This window comes from Patiria miniata, unplaced genomic scaffold (assembly GCF_015706575.1).
Source record: "Patiria miniata isolate m_02_andy unplaced genomic scaffold, ASM1570657v1 HiC_scaffold_5, whole genome shotgun sequence".
Lineage (NCBI taxonomy): Eukaryota > Metazoa > Echinodermata > Asteroidea > Valvatida > Asterinidae > Patiria > Patiria miniata.
The window spans coordinates 40,725,988-40,752,131 of record NW_024037072.1 but is presented as its reverse complement, the minus strand read 5'-3'; the positions used below and the strand labels follow the sequence as shown (position 1 = coordinate 40,752,131).

At 40.1% G+C, this 26,144-nt stretch overlaps 3 protein-coding genes across 6 annotated transcripts in view; 1 reads left to right on the top strand and 2 right to left on the bottom strand.

Moving 5' to 3' along the window:
• The window catches only part of LOC119740227 (protein numb-like), a 58,844-nt gene extending 55,154 nt beyond the window's left edge, over positions 1-3,690 (bottom strand). For all 3 annotated transcript variants that reach the window (XM_038215458.1, XM_038215459.1, XM_038215460.1), the window contains exon 1: positions 3,544-3,690. The gene's annotated coding sequence lies outside the window, so the exon portion shown is untranslated. The remainder of the gene's footprint in view (positions 1-3,543) is intronic.
• A 3,325-nt stretch (positions 3,691-7,015) lies between these two features.
• LOC119740470 (blastula protease 10-like) lies at positions 7,016-17,953 on the bottom strand. Its single transcript, XM_038215797.1, has 12 exons — positions 17,720-17,953; positions 16,411-16,636; positions 15,480-15,609; positions 14,949-15,018; positions 13,716-13,922; positions 13,294-13,420; positions 12,029-12,258; positions 10,792-10,910; positions 9,852-9,991; positions 8,868-8,971; positions 8,153-8,283; positions 7,016-7,409 (listed from the first exon to the last, which is right to left on the bottom strand). The coding sequence occupies exons 1-12, from the start codon at positions 17,792-17,794 to the stop codon at positions 7,280-7,282; spliced, it is 1,689 nt and encodes a 562-aa protein (XP_038071725.1). The 5' UTR covers positions 17,795-17,953; the 3' UTR covers positions 7,016-7,279.
• A 1,832-nt stretch (positions 17,954-19,785) lies between these two features.
• On the top strand, positions 19,786-25,830 carry LOC119740241 (membrane frizzled-related protein-like). Of its 2 annotated transcripts, none has more exons than XM_038215485.1 (4): positions 19,786-20,146; positions 21,482-21,579; positions 23,109-23,224; positions 24,989-25,830. In XM_038215485.1, exons 1-4 carry the CDS (start codon positions 19,936-19,938, stop codon positions 25,116-25,118), a joined length of 555 nt encoding a protein of 184 aa, XP_038071413.1. In that variant the 5' UTR covers positions 19,786-19,935; the 3' UTR covers positions 25,119-25,830. The 2 variants fall into 2 exon arrangements, with proteins under 2 accessions (XP_038071413.1, XP_038071414.1); XM_038215486.1 differs by having other exon boundaries at positions 19,789-20,146; positions 21,485-21,579.
• The last annotated feature ends 314 nt before the right edge of the window (positions 25,831-26,144 follow it).

The window sequence follows — 26,144 nt, the reverse complement described above, 5'->3', positions numbered from 1 at the left end:
CGATACTGATGCAGAAATAGGAATCTAATAATAGTACAAAAAGGGATTACATGACAGTGTCAAATACATGTACTGGTCAGTCATGTGTACTTGAAAATGTTCATTATGTACAAAACCTGTCTTGAAAATGGTTTGTACAGAAGCAATTGTAATTAACCTATCGCGGTAGAATCGCGTCAACGCAATTTGTGAAATATTGTCCAATTACATATAAATGGATGCAAAACGCACAAAATCTGAGACGTACACAATTCCATAGGGTTGTATAAGGGGCGTGGCTATAACTCACAAATAGCAATTTCATGGATGTTTCATAGTGATAAGATAGGACATTGTACATACATTTTCTGTACATGTACAATAAGTTACAAGTACGTACATGTACATGTTCACTAGTAGTGGAAGTACATGTACCGGAAGTACATGTACCGGCACATGTAAATGTACACGTGTAAAAGTTGAATAATCCTTGAAGCATGTACTTTGTTTTGCTACATGTGCATTCACATACATGTTCATGTTCAACTGTACGTATGTGTGGGTGTACATCTGTGCATACATTGTACAATGTACATGTGCAGTGTAGTAAACTACTTGAATAGGCCTACTGTTTTTGAGTATAACAGGAAGCTTCAACCATGGCAAGGAAAACCCCTTGTGCAGATGACATACATGTACTCCAACAAGAATGCACAAAATGACTCAGGGATTATTGACAATTACGACCACACACTGCATGCTCTGGGTGTTTCACTATGGTTGAGTCAGATTGTTACATAAATACTGCCAGGCTATACTGCCACAACAAGGCTGATGCATACTTAAACGGTGGTGTGATCAATACATTCACTGATTGTACGCTGCAGCGGAACGACTCCACCCTATTTGACGGAGAAAAGAGCGCAAAGTCCAAGGATGCTATCTACACACGCAATACGCAATGTCAAAAAGATTGTGTACTGCTTGGAATTATGATAATGAAACAGGCTTGAAGTTCTATAAAATTAAAACATATTGATGACACCCCGTACCAAGAGCAAAAGTGATATAAAATGTACCTGATATGACTTACATGTACACGTAAGGTGCTGTAAAAACCATTCAACACAAAGTTGAAATGATTGTGTACATGTTGTCCTGGAGAATTCTATTTAGAAAAGTGGGATTACATACATTTGTACTTGAATTACACACCTGTAATACTTATGTCATGAACTTCCCAATAAAATATTGGATCCCAATTTTCTGAGAATTGGACGATATTTCTGAGAATTAGACGATATTAAGGTAATACATGTATAGTAAGCATATTTTTGTGATTGATAGCATACATGTAATACAGATTGATGTTGCTAAAATGTATCGGCAATCGTCAGTATGGAATTCAAAACACCGGTATTCCCTCTAAAATGTGGCCAAATGTGTGCAAAAGCCCTTAAAAGGAAAATGAAAAGAGACAGAAATATCAGATAACCATTAACATTTGGTTAATGTAAATAAATTAGGATAACCCTATTTTGAAATGTCTTCAATTTCTCCCACCACTAGTCTATACTATTTAACTTATTATTTTAACTTTTCAACTATTTAACTACTAGTACTGGTCGGTATTCTTTACCCAGGGCATTGGCTAATTCAGTTTACTAATTTTGACGAAATGTAATATTTTCTTCCATCAAATAATCACAATTCTTTTAGCGGAAAGATTAAGCGGAAAGATTCCCATTTCTGGCCATCACTTGTCACCCTGGGCACAAACCCTATGAGACTGGTCTGAACATTTCTAAGTGTTTTCTCAGTAAATACTTCAACATTTTCCCAGCTAATTTTGACTCACTAGGGCATATTATCACTTTCTGATGTCTGATTGGTCACTGAAGGGAACAATTAGTGATGGCCAGATAGGGAAATCTTTCCGATTTATAGCTCTACTGCTAGTTTTCGTGAAATTTTCAGATATGTTTTGCACACGTTTGCGTATCAAAATTTGAACATGAAATTTCATGAAAATTAGACATCTGACAAAGGCAGCACTTTCTGATTAGCCTATAAAGAGGGTGAATATGGTTCTTAAGCAAAAATAAACTACAAACTAAGCTAAGGTCTAACTCTAAGCCTAAATGTGAAATCAAAATTTGACAAAGTTCAACATGTTTTTGTACATGGTGGAAGTGTGGCCTTTATTTATGGAGGTAGTCCAGTAAATTGGCCACATTTATGGGGCTAAGTAAGCTTAAGTAGGAGTAGACTGCGGTTCCATAGTCTAGTGATAGTAACGGTAATGACGGAGGGAACCGCACTTTAGCGCTCCACAGTCAGTAGAGCTAGGGCCTAAACTGGATACATTGGCAAGATTACCATGTGCGAAGTTCACTAATTTTCCTCTGTATTGACTAACAGTAACAAGCCCCCAGATAGCAATTTCATGTCATCAAAGTCAATTTGAGCAGTGAGAAAATACAAGCATTTTCTTAGAAAACACTTATAATTTTTCAGTCCAATCTCATTTTTTTTCATAGCAACATTTGTACACAGGGTGTTGAGTGAACTTCGTATACCCGTGAACGTGGCTATATACATAGCCACGCTTTAGTCTATAGTAAAAACACTCTATTGTGATCCGTGGTTACTAAAATGAAGTGACCGTTCTAGCCGAATTTCGGCTACATTTGACAGAATATTTGCATACAAAAATGAGTTGTACAGAAAATCAGCAGAATATTTTTTCGGCAGAATTATGAAGATGAAGAAAAATGAAAAAGATTGGAAAGAAATATGGCACATTTGGTTTGAAAAACCTTCATTTTTTTGAAAGATCCTTAAAACAAACCCTTGCACAAATGGAACAGCAATATAAACTGGGTGATTTGGCAGACTTTCGAAGTGGTATTTAGCAGAATTTTACATGGTATTACGGTCATCTGCAATTTAGTCAGGTACCAACTGGTGATACTCCTACCGTTTTGCGCATGCGGAAGTCAGGGTACCAGAGTATCATGCCTGGCTTTGATTTTTCGATCATTTTGAGAACATTCAGTGACAAAGTTGTGCCGTACTTTAGGTCAAATTTCTTGGCAATGACAAATCCAATACTCACGGAAATTCACAGGAAGCCCAACAAGTAAGTGATTCACCCATGGGCAAAATTATACATGGTTATATGTAGCGGATCAAAAGATAGAATGCTGTCGCTTGTATTTACCTGACGGTCGCGCGTGGCGTTGTATACAACGCCACGTTCACGGGTCTAGGAGTAACCCACATGGAAATCTTTCCGATACATTTTCTGTTAATTGGGAATCCCACATGTGCATACATCCATACAGCAAGGGTATTTAATATGATACATCACACATCACCACATATACAACTGCATACCATTCCATTGTACACATGTACACATCACTACATCATGTGCAATTTCCAAATGCTACGGACATGACGGACGTGTACCGTTCAGACAGTAGCGGTGCCATCGCAACGCTGTGTCAGCGAGAGTTCACCCGCATTTCGAAATGATACACGAATCAAACCATTACTAACCTTTTCAAATACGACTCTGTATTGAAACGTAATCCAGTATAATTTCCGTAATAATCCCTGAATCGTTACGGAGGCAGTGGAGAACGACACAGACTCGGTAAATGAGTCAAGGTGCGAGCGTGTGAGCTGTAAAATATGTGGCCAAACTACATGTATGAACGAACGTGAACTATCAACTGCTGAATTGAAGCCCGCCCACATATGGCAAAATGCTGCCAACCAAATCTTATGACGTAATGAGGTGATCCAGAGGCAGGTTTACCATGAATTTATGTGCTAAAATTTTCACTGAACAGTCTGTGTTATGAAAACGTCTTCGTGAAGTAAAACCCCAACAAAAGTCCTAAAAATATAATCATCTGCTAGTACTATATCAGAGATTGGTTTTGTATGCAAATGTATGGGCGGTCTCAGTACAAAGAGTAGCGACGCGATATCGGACACGTCATGCATGTAACGGGGGTTGAATGCATGATTCAAGGTTGTTTCATGCCATTGTAATGCGGCCTATTGTTTGTTCAAATACCAATTGCCAAGTTATCGGACGGGCAAAGTTCACATTCGACAGCAGTGAGTGTCTTGATGTGGGTTGGTAGGTCTATATTTATTTGCGAGGGGACTGTATACATTAAAAAAAAAAAGTTGGGTAAAACCCGATGATGGAATTTTGCAACAAAACTCCTTGTTATATTTTCTGCATGAGTAATATACTGAACGTACACAATGAAAGTTTCGTAATTTTTCAGTATGTGTAGGCCTAAATAACTTAAAAGTTAGTCATTGAAGGCCTTATGAGTAGCTTACTTTACAAGCGGTAAAGGTTTTGATTAACGCTGCTAGCTAGATTGTTTGTTTTTGTGTGTATCACCCTGAAAAAATTAATAGATTTCGCAAATCAGTAGCCTATTAATACACATACCCGTAAGTTTCTGACGAACTTACATCGCTCCCCGGTACGATGTAAAAGATAAATTAAAGTTCAAATTTTGTCGGCCAACAGAAGCTTCTCGATCCTAATTCCTAAACTTTTTCGGAAGACAAATAACGGTTTTTTGAATCTCCTTTTCCCCCCTTTTTTTGTCGTCAGTAATCATCCCTACTGGGCTGAAAACGGCCCCTAGGCCTATTAACCGTGTCGGGATCCCAAAATGTATCCGGTGAAGGGAAGCATTTGTTTATTTAATTAAGTCACTACTTGCATTCTGCAATTTATTGAAGTGCCTAAGGGACAATGGATACCACTGAGGTTTGTCAGAAAACTAAAAATAAATGGTAATAGTTTCAAATAATATCCTCCCAAAACAAAAACCACTTGAACTTTTAAACTTCCTTGGGGTCACATTTTAAAGTTGCGCTCCCCGGCCAGCCCGTGCTCTTTCCGAGTTTCACCCCGAAATACATATTTGTAATTGCTGTTTTTCTATACAGCATTGAAAAAGTTATCCACTTTTGAATGAGACACCGAATAGAAACATCCGCCCACGTTTATAGTTATGGAATATGGGGTTTAGCTTTTCCCATGTATATAAAACTTACCTTCTTGTGATCCGTGGACAGAACTTCAAAACGGTGGTTGTAATTCCGTAACTTGAAAAGTATACATGTACATGAGTGATTTGAATGATTCTCGTACTATAAGAAAGCTTATGAATTGGGCTTTCATATCCTAGATTTTGAAAGTGCTACATGCATAACTTCACTAAAACAATGGTCTCGACATTTGGGTTTCGCTTTTTTTTACTCACCCTGTAAAGTGCCCCGTCTGTCCGTGTGGCCTTTATCGGAAAAAAAATCTGTTGGGAAAAATTACAATTACTCTAGGCCTATCTTCGCTTCTTCTCTTTTGTTGTTGTTGAAACCAACTGTTATGAAATGTATGAAGCATACAGACAAAGTCCCCCCCCCCCGCTTGTGAAATGATAAGAGTACAGAAGTTTGCGGATATCTGTAGAGGGCGCACAATACTTTCTGCGCCAGCGGCTGTTTTGCGAACTGCTGCAGAACTCTTTGGACGAGAACGATTTCCATTTCGCTTGGTTTGTGCGAAGAATCAGCGATGGATGTGAATGTAGTAATGTTAAATATAAACAATCCTATGCTTATTTCATTGCTATATGATCCAATGACTTTTGTTGTTATTGAGCTGAGGGGTTGGGGCAGGGGTGGGGGGGGGGGCACAATCTAGCAGACGCTAAAAACATGAAACTGTGAAAACACTAATTTGTATCATTTTAATCCCGGTGGCGTAGCTCAATCCCCCCACCCCCAATACGCCACTTGTACTGGGCTCAAGACAGGCTAAACATTGACAAACTATAGGAGAGAATGTGCCATACAGTAAATACTTTATTTTATATTCACCTATATCTTAAAAAACGATAATTATATTATTAATGGAAATCGTAATTTGAAGTATTTTGAATTTGAGACCCATTGTAGTTGATTTTCCTTATAAACAAAATGAGCATGGATTAATTCTTAATTTTTTTTTATAATAATGACAGAGAAGATAAGACATTTACTCGTGAACAACTGTTTGTTAGGAAACTCCCCCCTTTTTCGGGGGGGGGGAGACCACAGTTTTAAGACGCACAACTAATTAGGAAACCCCAATGGGATGTAAATAATCGACCGTTTAATCGCCTTACGATATTGAAAGGTTGAGAATTCGGAGAAAACAATGACATACATTAACATCATCCTTGGATAGTTATCAGGTTTTTAAGCTTCTTCTTGTCGTTACATGTATTACTAATTACACATACCCTGCACAAATTATTAAAGTCTACCACATAATTATAGCAAAGCCCTTTCTTCTTGAAATTTATATCTCTTCAGTTTTACAACATACAAGACGCATATTTCTATGTTTTTCTGTACTTTTACCACAACTTTATTAATATTTCAATTCTAATTTCACTTAAAAGCCTTATAATCTATACAATAGCTTCTTTTTTTTTAGACCAAGACTGGTTTACTTCTGGACTTCGTCACCGTCCTGCATTTTTATAACTTGCTTTAAAGGGAATGTACAACATTTGCTTTTGCTGCAATTTTCAGAAATAAATGGATTTGGAGGATAAGTATGTTATAGAAAATATTGTTAAACTGACTTGTTTCACGTTTTGGGCTTGTAGATGCTGGAAAAACCAAGAAAACCAACCATGTTCTTGTAGTCTGGTTCCCTGACCCCACTTAAGATGAAACGGAGCAATTAATAAACATTGGGGAATTGCAAGGTCATAGAATCAGTCTAGCACTGGCTTGTACCCCTTCACAGCTGTGTAATCAATTGCAAAGAAAAGTCAGAATAACTAAATATAAAAAATTAGGAATAGTTTTTAAAAAAAGACAGTTTTCTCCAACGCTGGTCGGCCGACCAGCGTTGGAAAAATACAGTTTTTCTTGAAAATGTCAGCACACCAGGAGCCACGATTTTAAAGGATGCTTTAGACTGTCAGTCCCTAGCAATCCAGTAAGGTATTTCGTGATAATTTGATCATTTCGTTTTTTGATGCTTGCAAATGTTGTATCTTCCCTTTAATATCTTTAAAACTGTAAATGATGTTAAGCCTACTTCCTTTTACGATAATTAATTCTTGTCGTATAACATTCCAATTGTCCAGTTCAAAATTCAAAATGGGAAATGCAAAATTAATATTATTGCGCCATTTCCTATTTTTTTCCAATCAGATTGCTCTGAACCCACTCCACCGTGCCAGGGGCTGCATGAAACCTAGGTGGTCAGCGTCCGGAAGGAGGCCTCGAACCCGCTGCTTTGGTAGCTCTCGTCTGTTTTGAATCGGAGCGTCATCTTGTTGCCCAGGGAGACGATGGGACCACTTGGCAGGTCAGTGCCACAAACCCTGAACAAAATGAAAAATTGAAAATATCTTTTTCTTAGATATCAGTGACAATATCGTCGATTCTGAATTTGAATAAATATTATATACTCAGTTATCCAATTATGGGTACTACGTCTTTGAAGGGTCAGATGAAAGAACTTATGAGAGAATTATTGAAAGGGGCCAATATGATTTCAACAGGGCCGCAAGAAAAACAAAACTGCACCACTTTAGCTCTTCATGCGGCTGATGCGTTTGCTATGGATAGCGCCCTCTTGTTTCGTAGACATGACGGCGTCTTGAACCAAGGCTACCGGAACACTAATCAATGATTCGCAATCGGTCATGTTGGCCGAAAAAAACCCCTTTTTTTTCCTTCGTAAAACTGTCAAGACAAAACCATCAATTTGAGGAAAAGGCGAAGGGTGCTAGGGAAAGCATGTCTACATGGGTAGACCCATGTATGAAAGGAAGGGATGGTGGAGAGATGTCAACAGGCAAAACTTTTCTCATTTTCGAATAAGAGTGAAACATAATCGTTCGTACCATGCTTTTGTGTAATATGCATCCATACAAAATAATATTCAAAAATAAACAGAGACAAAGATATTTTATCCACGTACAGAATAAACAATAAAATGTATATAGCCGAATAAGGCTAATTTATGTAATATAGCCGATTGCTTTTCAGTCTGGCCGGTAAGATTCACCAACCCTCCAACCATCGGTTTCGTTAATTCAAACCGGTCAAGCCCTCAACTTACTTGAGCGATCGGACCTGTGTGGCGTCGCCACCGGTCAAGCTGATTTGCAGGGCGTCGTCCAAGCACTTCGTTCCCGGGGAGCCGACGTCCAACGCGGTGATGTCCAAAGCCACGCGAGAACCCTCGGCAACCTGGGATCATGATAGTTATAAAAGATTCGGCCCCAAATGACACAATACGAACTCTGGAACTTGAAGGGTGTGACAAAGTCACTGTGGTAGAATAATGTTCTGGACACATATTAGAGGAGGTTCTATGCATGGACAGGACATGGGACAATGGTTTATAATGTCAGTTTTGCATCCCACCTATATACCTGCACAAAAATGCATCTAATTTGGACGATTTCTTACTTCGGGGTAAACCAAAACTGTATCTGTAAATTTTTCATGGAAATGTACATGCGTATAGTTTGCGTATAGGCCTAATATTGGGCGTAACTGAGACATTACAAAATATTTTGAAGTTCAAAGCTGTCGAAAATGTGTAGCCTACAGATGTAGACACCAACAGAACTTTTCTTCAATTTGGTTGTTACCCAGACCTGTATGATTTTGCACGCATGCAGCATACCGTTTATCCAGAGAGGAACATAGTCAAATCTAGATGTTCACACGGCCAGATGGAATACCGAGCGGGTTTGTAAGGTGTTTTTATGACGTGTTTTGCCCCCCCCCCAAAAAAAATTGTTGCACGGTAATTCCCATCAATATACCTCAATTGTCCAGGTACAGTCTACGCTGTTGTCATAGTTACTGGGGTAGTTCGGTGAGGTGAGGCAGCCTGAATCCTTCAAGGTTCCGCCACAAGCTCCGCTACCTATGCGGGCAAACAAACAAAGACAATGTTGTATACTACGTGTAAAAAAAAAAACTATGCCATACATTCGATTCCAAATAACTCTGTTGTTTAGCAATGGTATAGTATTAAACCAATATTTCAGATCATGTAAACAAGGCTGGAGTGACTTTCATCAGTTTTGTGCAAGAGGGTGAGATTTAGACGCCATACGAAAAAATACTCGCTTTTAGAATGTCGATACAGCGCTGGAGACGGTGGCGGAAGGCGCGTGTTGCGAGCCGAAAGCTTCTGAAGGAATGCAGGATCACCCCTGATGCCATTGCACACCTCCTCGATCGTGTGTTGCGCCAAACGATCGTGTAGGTGTGCAATGACATCAGGGGTGATCCTGCATTCCTTCAGAAGCTATCGGTCGCACTCGCACCACGCGCCTCAAGTTCCGCCACCGTTTCCAGCGTTGTATCGACATTGGGGGACGCCAAGTCGAAAGTGGCAGATTCTGAAAGTGAGTGGTTTTTTTTTCGTATGGCATTTAAATCTCACCCTCCTGCACAAATTTGATGAAATCGCTCCATAAAATGTGTCATGCCTTGTTTACATGATCTAATTTTTTTGTTTAACTCAACTGGTAAACAACAGAGATATTTAGGATCAAAAGTAGGACATGTTTTTTTACACGTATAGTACTAAGTATCATTAGGCACATCTCATATTACGTTATGGGTAAGTTTATTGGCCATTAGGACTAAATGTTGAATCCTTAACCCCCCCCCCCCAAATTTAACTGCAATGTGGCATCTGAAAAAAGAAAAGAAAACCACATTCGTTTCACGAGAAAGAAAACATCCGTATCTCATGTTTTCGATCCACAACTAAATGAGAGCAAAGCTGAACGCACATGATGCAGAGCCCGATGGTTCGTCGATGACGTAATTGGCTGCGAAGCCCCGACAGGCGTACGACACGTCCGTTGTCAAGACGACCATCATCTCATTGGATGATGATACCTGGACGGGTGGAAGAGTCGTCCCGCAGAACCTGAGACAAAGAAGGTATAGTTAAGAAAACAGAAAAAACACGGTGAGAATATTGACTAGCAGATATTATAATGCGCTCTTTCTAAAGAGAAATTATACCAATCATAACTTTATAGAAAGAATATCTTTGCTTCAGAAACGGAGTTTAAAATTATAAATTAGAGGAAGAAAATGAGATATCTCGTTTTCCCCTAAACGAACGGTTTGTTTCTTAAGTTTACGATCGTAGTAAATTGTGATAGGAAAATTAATCAATTCAAGTCGGCAATAACTCAACTTTAATAACAAAGATGATTTATGGTCTTCGAGATAATCTCGATTCTCTCGATTGGCGAAGAATCCATTCTTATCGATTCGATTTAGTAAATGTATAGGTAACGGAAACCATTTGTAATCGTTCTAGAATGAAATACCCAGAAAATTAATAGGAAATATCGTATAATTATTGATTGTAAGTAAATAATATGATCAAGCATCCTGTGAAATAGTTTGGATTAGTATATGCTGTCATTTTCGAGAAAAGAGGAATTACCATCACTTCCTCACAACGGTTAGGATAAAACCGTCGCGAAAAAAAACCCACGTTTTTTTTAAGTTTCAAGTTTAATCGAAGATTCGAATAGAATGAAGTCAACGGTTGGATTGAGCCGAATGCAAGTCAAGTGCAATATAGCCGAACTGAAGTATAGCAAACGGTTTAGAGTAACTGCTCGAAGTGAGTCAAATTTAAATAAACGAAGTAAAATCTGTTGACTAGAGCCCAATTAAATGTCGTGTGATTTAAGGAGAACTTAGTCTTACTTCTGGTCGTCAGCGAACATGCTGGTGGTGCGAACGGCCACAGAATCCCAAGCGCATGCTACATCATCCTCAACATCCATGAATTCAAAAGTGAGCGTGATGGTGGATCCTGGCTTCCCCTGTATAGTGGTGTATAATGGTCAAGATAAGACAACACGAACTCGTCCAAGTATTGAAACGTCTGTCTTGTTTTTCGGAAAACAAAACATAGGATCATTTGCATTTATCCCAAAGTGTTTACCTACCGAATAATAAACAAAAAGCTTATTTGGATTCAAAATCGTACTGGTACTAAGGGCGGATCCGGGGGGGGGGGGGGCAACGGGGACCATGCCCCCCTCCCAAAAAACCGAACCCGATTTTTATTATTTTTTTAAGTGACGTCACAATAACGGCAGGCACTGCGTATATCACCATCTTTTCTTTTAAAAAAAAATTGTTGAAGTGGTCAGAAATTGCCTCAGATCGCACCACAGAGCATCTAGAATACCCCCAAAAATTCGCGGCCCGTAAGCAGGGTTTGGGACAGTTTTCTTCGGAGTGGTGTTATAATATTGGAAACAGACAAAATTCACAGTCGAAAATCATGATTCGAAACGCCGTTGCCCGTCTGATTTTCAGCTGTCTTTTCAGCCTTTCCAAGAAGCGTATGCAGGTTTAAGGTCCTGGGAAATGGATAATTTTTCTGAAAAGCGGGGGCCAGGGGTGGGCGGGGGGGGGGGGGGTGGTTGGAGTTTTGTGACGTACTGGCGCTTTAATTTTCTTAAAAGAAAATAAATCGCAGAACGGCTGCTCCTCGCGAACTGTGTGACACTGACAGATTGGTTTTTAACAATTAAGTCATGTACTAATAAATAATCAGTGGCAGATCGGAAGAGGGGCTGGCGACCCCCACCCCTCGCTCAGTCCGGCACTAAAGTTATGGTATTAGTAAAATGGGGCAAACATAATAAATGGAATGCTAAAGTTCTATACATTCCTAAAATACCTTAGAATACAGGAGGAATCATCGTACATTTTGAAAATTTCCTGTGGACATGCCCCGGACTGCGGGGTGTACCGAAGGCATGCCTTCACTCAACCCCTCCTTCTAGCACTTCCAACCCCCGGTTCCGTATGGCTAGATCCGCTCCTGTTAATCTGTCCCAAGGATTCATTATTATTATTTTTTTTTAAAGGGATGCAGCTTTCAAAGTCCGCATGAGCCACCTCTACACACTTCCTTCCCCCATCATACCTTGATATACCAGGCGCACGTCAGTCCATTATCGTAATTGGAGGGATAGTTGGGCGACTTGATGGAGCCGCCAGCCTCGGTCAGCTCGTAGCGACACTTGGACAGGGAGGCCGAGTTGTCTACTTCGCACTGGGCGCCGGTGTACCCTGGCGGGCAGGTGCATTTGCAGGTGCCCGCTATCATCGCCTCGAAGCCGCCGTTCTTGCAAGACAAACTATCGCTGCAGTCAACTGACGAAGTGGAAAACAAAACAAGAACGAGAACTTGGCATTTGTACTGACTTTGTCATATACACTTTAAACAAATGGTAATCAGGTGTTTTTTTTAGTATTTGAGATAGTCCGATTACGGAAAACTCATCATGCGCTTAGAACTTTTATTTTTCATTTTCCACCAAGTTGAATCCCATTAAACGTTCACCGTTGCACCCACCTTTCTGAACCCTATAATGTATGGTGGCTTTGAAGGGACATCGCAACTCGCGAATGCTGACGTCGATATTCGCGATTTGGTGCAAGTCGTGAATTTTTGTCGTGAATATTATTGACGTCAATATTCACAATTACAACGTCCCTTCGGCCACAAGTGTACTTGCAGCTGTTTTCCAGTCAACTTTCACGTTATTTTACTGAAACTGTGTGCGCTGAACGGGCGTCACCAAACCATCAGAAACGGGGGGGGGGGGGGGGGGGGGGGGGGGGGATGTTCCTACAAATTTGCAGCCAGGCTACTCCGTGCAGGAAGGTATTGCCAGAAAATTTTCCGGTTCGCGTCACCGCCCCCAAACTGAAGAGTTGGAGTGGAGGGGCCGGGTTGGGGTTGGGGGTTGGGAGGGGTGACCATCGGACAACTAACAAACACAAGAAGCCAGATACTACAAAACAACGAAATACAAACGCGCATGGGCGTCGCGAGGGGGGGGGGGGGCAAGGGGGGCACTTGGAAAGCCCCCCCCCCAAAAAAAAAAAGGAAGAAAAAGAATAGAAAACAAAAGAAAAGAAAAAGAGGCGCGAAGACAAAGTGGTGTAAATTTAATGAGTTGGGGGGGGGGGAAGGTCCCTGCCCCCCCTCTAAAACTGATAAATCGAGAATGTGTTGAGAAATACAAGCAATTTTTTGCTAAAAAAAATTGGCCCCCTCTAGAAAAAATCTTGGCGACGCCCATGCAAACGCGTGCTCGAAACGTAAACAATGTTTCTCGAAAATTAACTAAACTTCAACTACTCAAACCACGCCAACATTATCTTGCTAGACTTGACACTCACATATGCATTCGTAGATGATATTAGCAAGATAGACGTCGTAGAAGGAGAGGTAGTTGCGCTGGCCGAGGTCAAACTGATCCAGGACATTTTTCGTGGTGATTGTCGGTTGCCCGTTGGACGAGAAATACTGCAGACAGAGAAGAGAAAGTAGATTACCCCTAAATCTGAAGCCCATCGTCATTTTGATAAATGATGCCTACGCTGGCTCCATTGCAATATTAGGGCCTACTTTCATCAACATTTCACAAAAATACAAGCGGCTTCTATGCCCTTCTATATCTTTTACAAACCCTCTAGTTCTGGCCCACAAACGTTCTAATATAGCAGAAAAAAATGAAGGGCATTCAAATCGTGATTTGGCCGGCGTAGGCAATTTAGGCCTATATTTACCGGCCTGCAACCACCTAGCAAGAGGAACATACCCGTGTATTATAGTGCATAACGGAGGTCGGGTCGTACGGCAGACCGTGAGTCAAGCTTTCCGTGTCCGCCTCGTACTTGTCAAAGTTCTCCGCCAGACCCTTGCGGACGTTCTCGTACAGGATGGCCACGTAGTCATCCCTGTCCGATCGGGACTGTTCGTGGTGGAACCCCATCGCGTGCGCTATCTCGTGGGCTGCTGTGCCGAGCTGTGGAAAACAATAGACACCAAGTAAGAAAAGGTGTTTTCGAAACCCCGGCTATGTCTCAGTTCACCTTCATGTCGGGCTTCAAAATCGTTTAGAAGAAAAATCCAGGTGGAGACAATTTCAACCTTGTCCCTTTTATTATAAGATTTAATGTTCCCAATCAAAACAATGACCTGTATAAAATTTTAAATGAGGTTCACCAAATCAGTGGATAAATGTCTCTCTCTAAAACGAAATCGAGAACTAGAAATCTCCATAATACACGTGGCATATAAAGCAAAAATTAAACTGTAGAAGGCAGTGTCCCTCAATTTTATACAGTATACAGATGGACTGACTGACAGACCGACCGACCAAACGAAAGAATATTTCATGTTTCGGGTCATTGCTTTGATGTAAGAAACGTTGTTTTGGTTCTACAAACACGTCCCAGATTGTCACAAAAACACATTTTGATCCTTTTTCTCATGACTTGTGATGAGAAGCGCCCTTATTGCGCTGCTTTGGGCTTATAAGAGATCGTATTGCATGGCAGTCAGCTTTAAGGTGCGAACTTTTGTTTCACTGATAATCACATCACAATTGACCTCTTTCGCATTCAGTAATTGTTAATGAATTGAAAAACGAAAAGCACCTTGAAGAGGGCTGCTCAGCGCAAATGAAGGTTCTGGAAGCTTTTGCGTTTTTGTGTGTGATTATCGCGCCAAAGATTTGTAGAGTAGGCCTACGTTGAATGTTGATCCTCAAAAATTGAGACAGAGTGCTCTATAGTCTTGATTTCAGTCACGTTTCTTTTCGAAAACTTTCATGTGCTCTCACTGGCGTTGTATAGAAATTGATTTCCAACAATACACAGAGTTTCACAAATGATGCTTTGGCTGATAATTCGATGGCATTATTCACGGCTTAAAATTTGCAATGCATGAATTTGAATTCTCCTGACCTAGACATTTGAAAGATGTTGAGGAGGCAATAATCAAACACAAAATTTGCTATTCTCTGGACGAACGTCATCTTTAAACTTACCACGGTGCAGCCTGACCCAATGGAGATATCCTGGGCCCCAGTACCTTGCTTGCCAATATAACTCCAACATCTGAGGTATAGAGCACAATAATTCCGGCACTACTATGTTTTCCATGCATAAACTTAAAGGCATGCATATGTTTATGATCATTTGCATTTCACGCATTTTGTTCGTTTCCAATAATTTTGGAAGCCCTCTTATAGCACCCCTTGGGTACCCTCTAAATTCCAAAGAGTGAAAATTCACTCCCTTCGAGTGAAGATTCACTCCCACAGTCGGAAACTAGGGACAACACGTTTTAGAGTGAAATTCCTTCAATCGAAACGATCGAGTTTTTACTCGAGCTTCGACTTAAGCGATTCTTTTTTCAAACTTTTTCAATCTATGAGAGTGATTTTCACTTTTAAACGTCTAGTCCCTAATGTCACTCTTTGGAATGTAGAGAGTACGTCACTGTCATTTACCCAATTGTACCCACTCCAAAAGGTTAACACATCTCACTGCCATATAGGTTTCCCTCTCATCCTTACCCATCTCCCTTCATGAAGCTGATGTAGTCCTGATGTCCCAGCCCTAGGTCACTGCTGTACGGCACAAATGTGATGCATGTCTGAGACTCCCATAAGTCCATTGCATTCTCGATGGCTGAGCTATCGCCAGCTGCACAATAATAATGAATTCCAATTATTGAAGTAAATTTCATTAATTTCACCAAAATATGGAGCTCTATCTATATCTGCTCAACTTATAATTGTGGTTCAAAGTCTGGCATTCCTTGCTTTGTTAGAATTGTAACTGGTGAAGTTTTTTTAATGTGCTTAAAGACGTATGCCCCTAATGTTCTAGGACTATTTTCGAGTTTCACTCCGAAAATAGATGTTCTTGAACAAATCACTTTTATCTCCTATCGAATTTTGATCTTGGTACATGTATATATTATTTTGACGAAAAATTGTTTATTTTCAATTTTTGGTGTCCACCCCCCCCCCCCGATAAAGAGGCTTTTATTTTGTTTTTTTGGGGGGCGCACAAACAGATTTTCCCTGCGAGTAGACTGATTCCCAGTCCCCGCATTATCGATTCTAAAAGGGGCGGGAACCAGACTATCTTGCGACAAGTATTCAATTATTTTGTGAGAACGCAAAAGATTTCCAAGTTTGCAAAGTATAATAATGAATCCTTAACTAACGCCGGCTGATTCTTTTGCTCAATTTCTCATTCAAGAGTGACTGCATGAGTTTTGTATTATCATTACTTATCATTACTTATTTAAAAAACCAAATCTGTTTTAGGGATTAAACTAAAAAGACAATCTTAACTTATCGACACTGGCGCACCCAGTTCCCCCCCCCCCACCGATATCGCTCCGCATGGGGGTTGCAATATGGCGGACTGTTACTTCACTTTGAACAGCCAATGGGCTGTCCAGATGTTTTTACCTGGAGTTTAGTGATATCATACCTGAGGAATCCGTGATGACGTAAGGAATGATGCCATTAGGCCAGCGGAAGTTGGTGTTGGCCATGGCCTTACGCCTCTGTCGCCCCGTCTTGGCGTCTTGGATTCTCTCTTTGACTTCGTTTTCATACACACCAAGTTTCATGTCTGACTGGAAGGTTCCTGCGCTTACTTCAGCCTCTGCAGGTTCGCCTTTCTTGGTCGCGGCCCTGCCGTCACCGGCTGACCGCTAGGACATCAGCCAAGCGAAATAAAAAATACATTTCAATTTAAATCGCAATCGACAAAAAAGGTAACATTTGCAATGTCCTCGTGCAAACGGAATTGTTTACCTGACGTGGATGTCGACATTGTCCCATGATGCGCTGCGAGAAACTCCTCTGTTTTGGAGGATTTACCTTTGTACAGTGTGTCCCAGGAAAAAAATTCCTGGACAAGTCAGCTGCCATATTCAAACAAATGTTCCTGTGAGACTAAATTTTGTTTGTGTTTTTCATGCTGTTGAGGTTGTTTATTGCCTGTGGAAAAATAAGCTGACTGAATGGATTAACAACTTTTAAAGCCATGACTACAAACGTAAGACCTCCACAAAATCGAAATTGACACTTTTTGCGGCATTAGCTTGTGCTGGTAAATTAGTAGAGAGAGGGAGATCACGAGCCTGTATCACACACGAATACATTTCACCTTAACACAAGAAGAGACTATGTCTTTCTTTTTTTTCTTTAAATAATACATGTACTGAATCTAATAAAGACAGTCTCACCTACTTTGTTTAGATATGGCCGCTGATTTGTCCGGGCCCGCTTTTTCTGGGACAAAACACTGTATGCAAATCGCTCCTACAGAGGAATTTCAAATTCAGAGCGCTGTCTTTCGTTGAGAGGATTAAAAAAAAAGTCCTCAATTCATACAATTTCAATACTCAAATAATGTGCAGATTGCACGACTCTATGGACCCTTTTTGCGTTATCTCTATGCAGGTCGCTATGTTCTAACGGTCAGTTTGTCTCGCTCTTTCAACTCCACTATGTATAAAAGGGTTTACGGGACCGTTGTGTTGCATTCCATGCAAAGAGCGAAATGAAAGGGGAATATTGTCAGTACATCAAGAGTCCTGGAAGTAAAATGGAGGTGGCGGAACATCCAAAGGAGAAAGGTTGGAATCGTGTGGTTTTATTTTGTACCGCTGGGTGAGCTGCTGCGACAGCCAACAGCCGTAGACACAAACGACACACAGTCTAACACTATAAAATCTTATACACAAATTGCAGAACAACGTAAGTAATTTCGAACTACCCGCTAATCTTACCTTGTCCACGGCATAGCCCGAGACCCACCCAGACCAAGCCAGCAGGCAGAGCAGAGCAACCACGGAGACTCTCATTCTAGATACCCGTCCCTATCAGTCCTGCACGGTACCTTAACTTGAAACTTCTTTATTTACTGAAACCAAACAGCTATTATTACTGATCACCGCCGCTCAGAAACATCGGCGATAGAAAACTACTCTCTGTCCTTCCAAAAGCGAATCTTAAATATGTGCCCTAAAACAACGGGTGTGCTGGAAGGATGATTTTTGTTTTTAATCGCGAGTATGATATATTTCCGAGAGAAATTGTTTTTTGCTCCTCGACGAGCAATCTCGACCTTGTGTTGGAGTGTGCAGAATTCGTGATAAAGACCACTCCCTGCTGAAATTATATAGCACTAGAGCCAGGCTGACAACACTTGAGATTAATGACACTTTTACCAAGTTGACTAAGCTTTATTAAAGAAATAATCAAATTATGATAGCACTCAGCTACGGAATGATGCACTCGGAATCTGTTAATTAATTGAGATTAATTCCATCGGATTTAATTCATTTCTCGGGGTTATAATTATGATATCCGTTAGAACAGCAGGGTGGGTCGTTACAAGTGCGATTTTCAATAATTTTACGGAAGAATGGAGAGTTCATTAAAATGTCAGCCAATCAAAATCACAGCAGGGCAGATAATCAAATGGTCAACCATATTTTAATATAACATTTATTGTTTACTTTTTTTTAAATTTCTTTTTATTAAAACAAAGGATTAGGCTCAAAAGTGCGCGTCTGTGGCCATGTAGCTTAATTGCAAGCCCGAAGAAGGCCGATGAGAGAAGAAGGATAATCAATAAGGAATATTCTGGTAAATCCAATGAATAAGATTGGGATTGAAAATCCAATCAAACTGTGGACCTTGCCGCGAAACCTGGGCCATTGAGGTGGCAGGTGAGGATAGGACCACAACGCCAACCTTTGGGTTTTAAACCCCCACCCCCTTGGGCTGCACACAAAAATTATCTATCAATTCTCTAAAATATGCTCCAGTATGCTGGAAAAGGCAACTATTTCAAAATTGGAGCAATGGAGCATGCTCTCCAGGACTCCCTCAGCAGGAACGTGCCTTTGGCACACAAGTGCGCTTTCGGCACCCGTTCACTAGCTCCCCCCTCCGGCTCCTTGAGCCAAACATTGATCCGCCCCGGCAAGGGATTAGGCAGGCATGAGTGAAGTTGTCAGTGCGCTGGAAACTGTCGCACTCCTCCATTATTAACAGTACAAATAGCATTACGGTGGCTGTCACTGCACCCAAGATGAGTTCACTTTAGATTAAGGAAATTGTATGATTCACTCTCTGTTAATTTTCAAAGAGTGAAACTAGGTACCTGACGATTTCTAGTGAAAATCACTCCAAAACTCGATTGAAATACTCTGAAAAATGGGTCAATGCAGTGGAAACTTGCGTGAAAACTCGATCTATTCGATTGAGTGAATTTCATCCTAAAACGCCTGGTCCCGGTATAGTTTCAGTCAGTGGGAGTTAATTGTAGCTCGAATACAGTGAATTTTTACTCTCTGGAAATCAGAGAGTCTGAAGGAGCATTTGCTTGGCTACTTGGCACCCATCTCAAAAAGCAACTAATGGAGCAAAGATAAAAAAAGCACTGAGAAATGAAGAAGAAAAAAGTATCCGAACCAATCAGTGCCGCGGCAAGTATGGTGGTCACTCCCCATTGGTCAAAAGTTATTCACGTCACTCACTATGATTAGACACGTACCAGTGCAAAGATACAATACACATCCCACTGTTCTTAATCGAAGCGAAAATACATCTATTTCATGAAGAGGCTCATATCACAGGGAAACAATGGTTTGCCATTTACAGCTCAATTATTCAAACACAAGGCCAAGTGGCCTATGCTCCGAGACAATTTTACGCATGCTCATTTGCACATTACCCTAGTCACGTCCCCGTCGTTCACAAACTCAATTAACGTCTTAACAAAGATATGGATTATTGGTGACCACAAGATTTTGTTTTAGGGGTGGGGAGGTGACACAAATATGTTGTCCTTGTTTACTGCATAAATACGTCAACTCTCTCAGTTCAATGACATCAACAAATCCATATAAAAACGACGCCCAAACCAGTCCCCGTAATTCTTGTTTATTTGAGTATACTCGAACTCCTATTCTAAAACGCGATACCTCTCAACGTCATGGGGCGTGTTCTTGCAGTTATGCTGGCCGTCGCTTTAGCCGTCCTCACCGCAAGCTGGCCGGCCGTCTACGGTGAAAAGCCGGTGCCGGCCACACCGTACGTCCCACCGTTACATTTCAAGAGAAGCTTGGGCCTGGCGGACGACGAGGCAGTTATGGAGCGGTTGGCTCGGGCAATGGATCAGAGCCACTTAGTTTCCCGAAGTCAAGGTGATTTTTTTTCCCAATTTCGTCTGTTTTCAAACGTACACTTTTTGCAAAAATATAATCTTACTTCTTTCCCTGCGTGGCATAGTTTTCAAACTAAGGGGGAAGGAATGCGATAACAGTTATCGCTATTGATATCAATCATTGTGATAAAATCAAATTATATTTTCGTTACTTAAGTTTTATATTTGTGATATAATAGGCCTATCACATCGACGTGTTACAATATTACAACTATGAATTTAAAGTTGTTCCACCCCTGATCTTAAACATATTCGATGCTTTTTTGTTTTTTGTTTTTTGTTTACGAATTTTTAATTTGTAAGTTTTATTTAAACGGACATTTTCAACCCTCTGCAAATATTGTTTTTTTTTATTATCGCTTTTGCGCCCATAACGCACAAAAGACACGCTTGAATTTTGTCGGCCCGCAAAATAAGATGAAATATGTAAAGTAGCCTAATTATCCCATAACTCAACGCTCGAAGTCTCATTCAACGTGAATAACTTTTGTATTCCCAAAAAATGGAAATTTAAAATCACAATCTATTTTTGGGTTGAAACTCGAAAATAGCACGGGGAGAGCAATACACGAAAAATAATATTAGAAATTTGACTGCACGTTGAATTTCGATCAACCTATTTCTATCGTCCACTTTTTCGTGTTCACCCTATACCTATCTCTATACGTTCTCGTGCATGTTCAGCTCGAAGAATGATAATTAAAACAGGGGCGGATCCAGTTATTTTTGCAGGGGGAGGGGTGTCAGGCCCGTCAGAGTATGAACCAGAAAAATAAAGGTTTGGAGTACAGAAGGATTTTGACGAATTCTAAGACCAGTTTTTTCCTGGTAAGGTTTTCCCTGAAGATCAGTTAAAGCCACATAGGATCTTGTGCATTTACCTATATCAACTTTAATCAAAAAGTTTACTCGGTTTAGAGATAGTACTGGTACTAAGCAACCCATGAAATTATTCAGTCTGGCTTGCTGTCATTTAGTAGAAATCAAGAAATATAGGTGATTTCCATCGAACAGTCAATTGACAGATTTTTGGAATATAAAGCTATTGATGAAATCGTGTTTCGCGATCAAAAGGTAACCGTTTTCTGAAAAAGTGTAATATCCCTGTATGCACCGAGCTGAAACTTCAACAGCTTAATATGTTTTGAACATTCTTCTTTGGATTTTGAGTGGTGTTATTTTTGGAAACGAACAAAATGCATGAAAAGCAAATAGTGCTATATGCCTTTCAGGTCTTCCATTGTCGATGTTGTAAGGGGTCGCTAGGCAGACATGCATATTTGTTTTTCACATGTTTGTTGTGATTTTTTTCTAGCAGGTTGTGGTGGCAGCTTGAGCGGGAGTGGGGCTCTCAATTCACCGGGGTATCCGTCCGAATACCCCAATGACCTCCAGTGCGTGTGGACCATCAAGGTAAACATTTAAGGACATATAGGATCATTTGCTTTTCATGCATTTTGTTCGTTTCCAATAATATCACCACTCAAAATCCAAAGAAGAATGTTCAAAACCTAACCTGAAGTTTCAGCTCAGTGTTTGCGCGAAAACAGTGGAAAACCAGGCACAACCTTAGTGATCACGAAACACGATTTCGTCAAGTGCACTCTTTAGACCTATTTCCAAAAATCACTCAATTATTGACTGATCGTTGAACATCACCCAGGCACATTGCTTTCAAATGACAGCAAGCCAGACAGAGTAATTTCACGGGGTGATTAATACCAGTATACAATCATTAATCCAAGAAAGCTTTTTGATAATAATTCAGTAATTTACTTGTAATTATGCCAGCAAGGACTTCTGAAATTGATATGCTTATTATTATTTCACTCATAATTTTCATAAAATTATGACATATTGTGGACAGTCTGTTGGCAAAAGGAGCACATGTAATTTGGCAAGGTGGACTGATTTTCTACATAACAATGATCATTTTCAACAGTCTCTCATCAAAGCGGATCTGGAAAATCTCAAGTGATGAGGCAGAACTAATATAGCCGTCTTTTTACATGTAGGCCTGTGCGCGTTTTTTGATCCGTTACGAATTCGTTGCGATAGAAACGGACACGCAACGTATACATGAAGAGGGACGTGTGCTATATTATGAGATCGATTTTTCATGTCAGTAAAAATTAAACTCGTAATACGCAACCTCGTCCCTAGTGCTTACTTTATTTTCATCCTCGTTTTCAATAGTAAGCCCTGGATAGGAAACGTTCTTCATGTATCCTGATTCGATACCGCAATTGGCTAGTAATGGATTTATATCGTGTACTTGGTGTTGTTATTTCCAACGTGCATTACGTGTTTTCACGATCATTGTATTTATAACGTCCACGCCTTCTCAATTTGCAATTTATTAATTTGAAATGTGATACTGCATTTCGGCGGGATAAGATTGTAACATTTTAAACAATCGTGTTTTCGTAACTCACGGCGCGACAAATTGATTCTGTCTTTACCCCAGACACCGCATACAAAAACAAACGCTAATGTAACGCACAAGCAGGCACCAACCTTTTCCTCATTTGCATACGTGTTCAAAAATTTTGCGCATGCAAATGATCCAATACCAGGTAAGAGAGCAGGCATCGGTGGGAGCGTACTGCTCGACACCCTGGGGACGAGGTTGCATAATACGCAGCGGTAACGAATGGGTGACGGATAAAAAAAAAGCGCAAAAAGGCGGCTTAATGGAACAGAGTTTCACAAAGTAGAATCGGATCTAGGAAGGGGGATTGGGGATTGTACACCCCCGGCACGCCTTCACTCAACCCCAGCCCTTCATATCAAAAGCTAGATCCTTCTTGAAAGCTAGATCCGCCCCTACTAAACATGCTGCTCGTTCCAGCGAGTTGCAAAATGTTCCAAATTGTAACATAACTCCTGATCGGTTCAAGTTCCTTTACATACGTCGATGGTCCCCCGTTTTCTCCTCACAGGCACCGGTTGGTCAACACGTAAAGCTGACAATAGATGACATGGAGATTGAGAACCAATCATTTTGCGCCTGGGACCAGCTATTCATCCGAGTGGCCAATGAAATCGTACCAGCTGTGTAAGTTCAACTAATGTAATGGGTTAAACTGAGGTCCAATTTTCAAGGGGCAGGGGGAGGGGCTTCATTTATTTTACAATGAAAAGTTCATTTGTGCCTTCACCCACGGACCTCCAATGCGAGGGGGCGTCCCATATTCCCCATCTTTAGTCATGCCACCGAACTAAAATTACATCTTTCTTTTAAATAACAAAAATAGTTGTATTTATTCTTGGATAAAAAAAGGCGACTTTTTTATTTATTTTTATTTTTTTTATTTTTTTTTACCGATAATGGGTCACTAGGGGGACATTCCCATAGACTTGTGCACAATTTGTTTTCCAACTCTAATGACACCTAACCCCAATTTTACCTTATCCTCTACCCCACAAAATGTTGGTATTTCTTTTACTAATTGGACCACGAGCAATCGATCTAGCCTATTTGCGACACTAAAATTTGGCTCTAATTAGAGGGCTGAGGCATTAGGGAGACATTGAAATGTCTCCCTAATTCCACGTCTCCCAAAGGTATAACTTATGACACTAAAGTGTCCCCCAAAGGTCCTATTTGTGTTTATAATTGTAAAAATAATAAAAATTATAATCTTCGTTCAAAAGTAACATGCTTCATATCATATACCAATCATCGGAAACCATTAACCCAATTTTGTTAACAAAAATATAACGAGAACTTTTTTCACCATGCACCCTTGAGCACGGCCATGATGAATGAAGCAATCAATTTATCTGGTCCAACAATGCAATTTCCAGTTTTGTCGGGAAGATTACCTCAATTATCTTGGCCGTAATCAGTGGTGCATGAAAGGAATAAACTTAATAATTATTACTTCACACAATGCTCAGGAGGTCAGCACTCAACGCAATGAAGTAAAAAAAAAATAGTAAAAATCCCTCGTTTATATCATATTTTTCCAAAATTGTGAAAATGGGTTGTATTTGCATGTGGACATTCTGTATAGCAAAATACTTGTGCTAACCCTATAGCAAAATACCTTGGGGTTATTCCATGGCATAGACGCATTCGGCTAATGCTTGGCGTGAACGGAGAATTACAGTTGCAACACTATTTCAAACCCTGCTGGCCTACATGGTGGTTCCAAATAAAGGAAATCCACTTTAGACAGCACTTTTCACATATTACATTGTTTTTTTTTAACTTTTGATTATTAGCTATTAATATTCTGGCCTTTAAGCATAAGTAACGAAAAAAAATCGTCACTTATCGTCACAAATAAATGCATTTTATGTTTCGACGATATTGAAGTAACACAAGAAAAAGAAAAAGAAGTAAAAACTAACAATCCTTGTTTGAAGTGTGCTATTTGTCTTCATATCAAGCTCCGATATTATAGCTGAGCTCAGTCAAGCGGAAGGAATGTGTACCTCCGTGGACAAACAGGTTTCGCACATGAAATGTTCAAACTACCATAGCTCAGAGACAAAATATACAACTGCAACGATTTTCTCGTCACATATGCTGAAAGATCATCACTTTAACAATTAATAATCAAAATTTTAAAATGATTTTTAAAAATAGTTGAAAAGTGCTGCCAAAGGTGGATCTCCTTTAGCCCTGGAACCACCCTGTAGTGCTACCAGTCTGCGCAAAATAGACAGAGACTCTGTTTGCAGAAAATCGTATTAAAAGCAGCTTCTTGGCAATGCGCCCTGCTGACAATTATTCTTACTGCTAATTGCACCTTCCTCGGCATGAATACAAAAAAACGTTACCGTTCTCCCTTCCCCCACCCCCTTTCCCCAGGCTGTGTGGCTCAGGGTCTGTCTCGGGTTCTTTCATCTCTGGCGGCAACGAGATGACGGTGATCTTCCTGAGTGACGAATCGGTAGCCGAGAAAGGTTTCAGCGCGACGTATTCCGCCATAAGCCTGTAGTAAAACGAATTAGGGACGTCGGGATACCAGATAATTTGTCGATTCAAAATAAAAGACCCCCAAAAGGTCGAATGTTAAATAACAATGATGTACATTCGTTAATTAAAATAAACAATCCCTAGATTAACGACACATCAATTATACTACAAAATGTTAAAAGATGACATTTTTTTCAGGGTGCAGATAATTTTATGTTAGTATATTTTTCAAGAAAATAGTGCAAGCCGATGTTTTTTTCCATTAAAGTTGCCCGCACGATTTCGTCAAGGGTGCTTATGATAAGCCACTTTTTAGCGAATTTTTCAGCGAATTCTTTTCTTACAGATGAGGTTTTATATTTATGCTTGGTAGGTTTTCCAGCAATTACAATTCTATGACCCACAGTACGGTACTCATAAGATTTAAGTCTTTACATCCAAGAAAAAATCTGGTCAACTAAAAAAAAATAAATAACAAATTAAGCAAGTATTTGGAAACAATGAGGGTTTTGAGAAGTTTGTCATAATTTTTAGGGAGAAAGCGTACGTCATGTAGCAAAGGCTCACGTGTTTGCTTTGTCTAAAATTAATGACGCAGCATATTACATACACTCCACGCGCCCCAAGAACAAACACATTTATAGGCCTAAAACTGAGAATATTATAACAAAGAGTTATGAAGTAAATGTGCTGATGAATAAACCAGACGTCTACAAAAGAAGTTCTTCAATATGATTCAGTGTTTAAATGGTTATTTTTTGATGATAATAATAGTGAGAGAAACGATCACATTTTCTAATAGGCCTAACATAATTATGTCGGATCGAGTGGCTTCATCAAACCTATCACAACTTTTTAATATGTTCATGCTGTCTCTCTGCCATGGTGAACTTTCTATTGAAGACTGATAAGCGAGGCATGTAACGGGAAATATATCGTAGTTATTTGACCTAGCTAGTTTGTCGCTACAGATTTATACTTCCCTGACTCCCGTGTAATACCTGCAATACGACAATTCAACGAAATCAAATCGTTTTCAGGTCACAGA

What these genes read in the sequence shown, in the direction of transcription:
- LOC119740470 (XM_038215797.1), bottom strand. Translation starts at nt 17,794, where the DNA reads ATGAGAGTCTCCGTGGTTGCTCTGCTCTGCCTGCTGGCTTGGTCTGGG. An exon ending in CGTCATCACGGATTCCTCAG is followed by an intron (nt 15,610 to 16,410) that starts GTATGATATCAC and finishes ATTATTGTGCAG; the next exon opens with CTGGCGATAGCTCAGCCATC. An exon ending in ATGTTCGCTGACGACCAGAA is followed by an intron (nt 9,992 to 10,791) that starts GTAAGACTAAGT and finishes TCTTTGTCTCAG; the next exon opens with GTTCTGCGGGACGACTCTTC.
- LOC119740241 (XM_038215485.1), top strand. Translation starts at nt 19,936, where the DNA reads ATGGGGCGTGTTCTTGCAGTTATGCTGGCCGTCGCTTTAGCCGTCCTC. An exon ending in CTTAGTTTCCCGAAGTCAAG is followed by an intron (nt 20,147 to 21,481) that starts GTGATTTTTTTT and finishes ATTTTTTTCTAG; the next exon opens with CAGGTTGTGGTGGCAGCTTG. An exon ending in AATGAAATCGTACCAGCTGT is followed by an intron (nt 23,225 to 24,988) that starts GTAAGTTCAACT and finishes CCCTTTCCCCAG; the next exon opens with GCTGTGTGGCTCAGGGTCTG.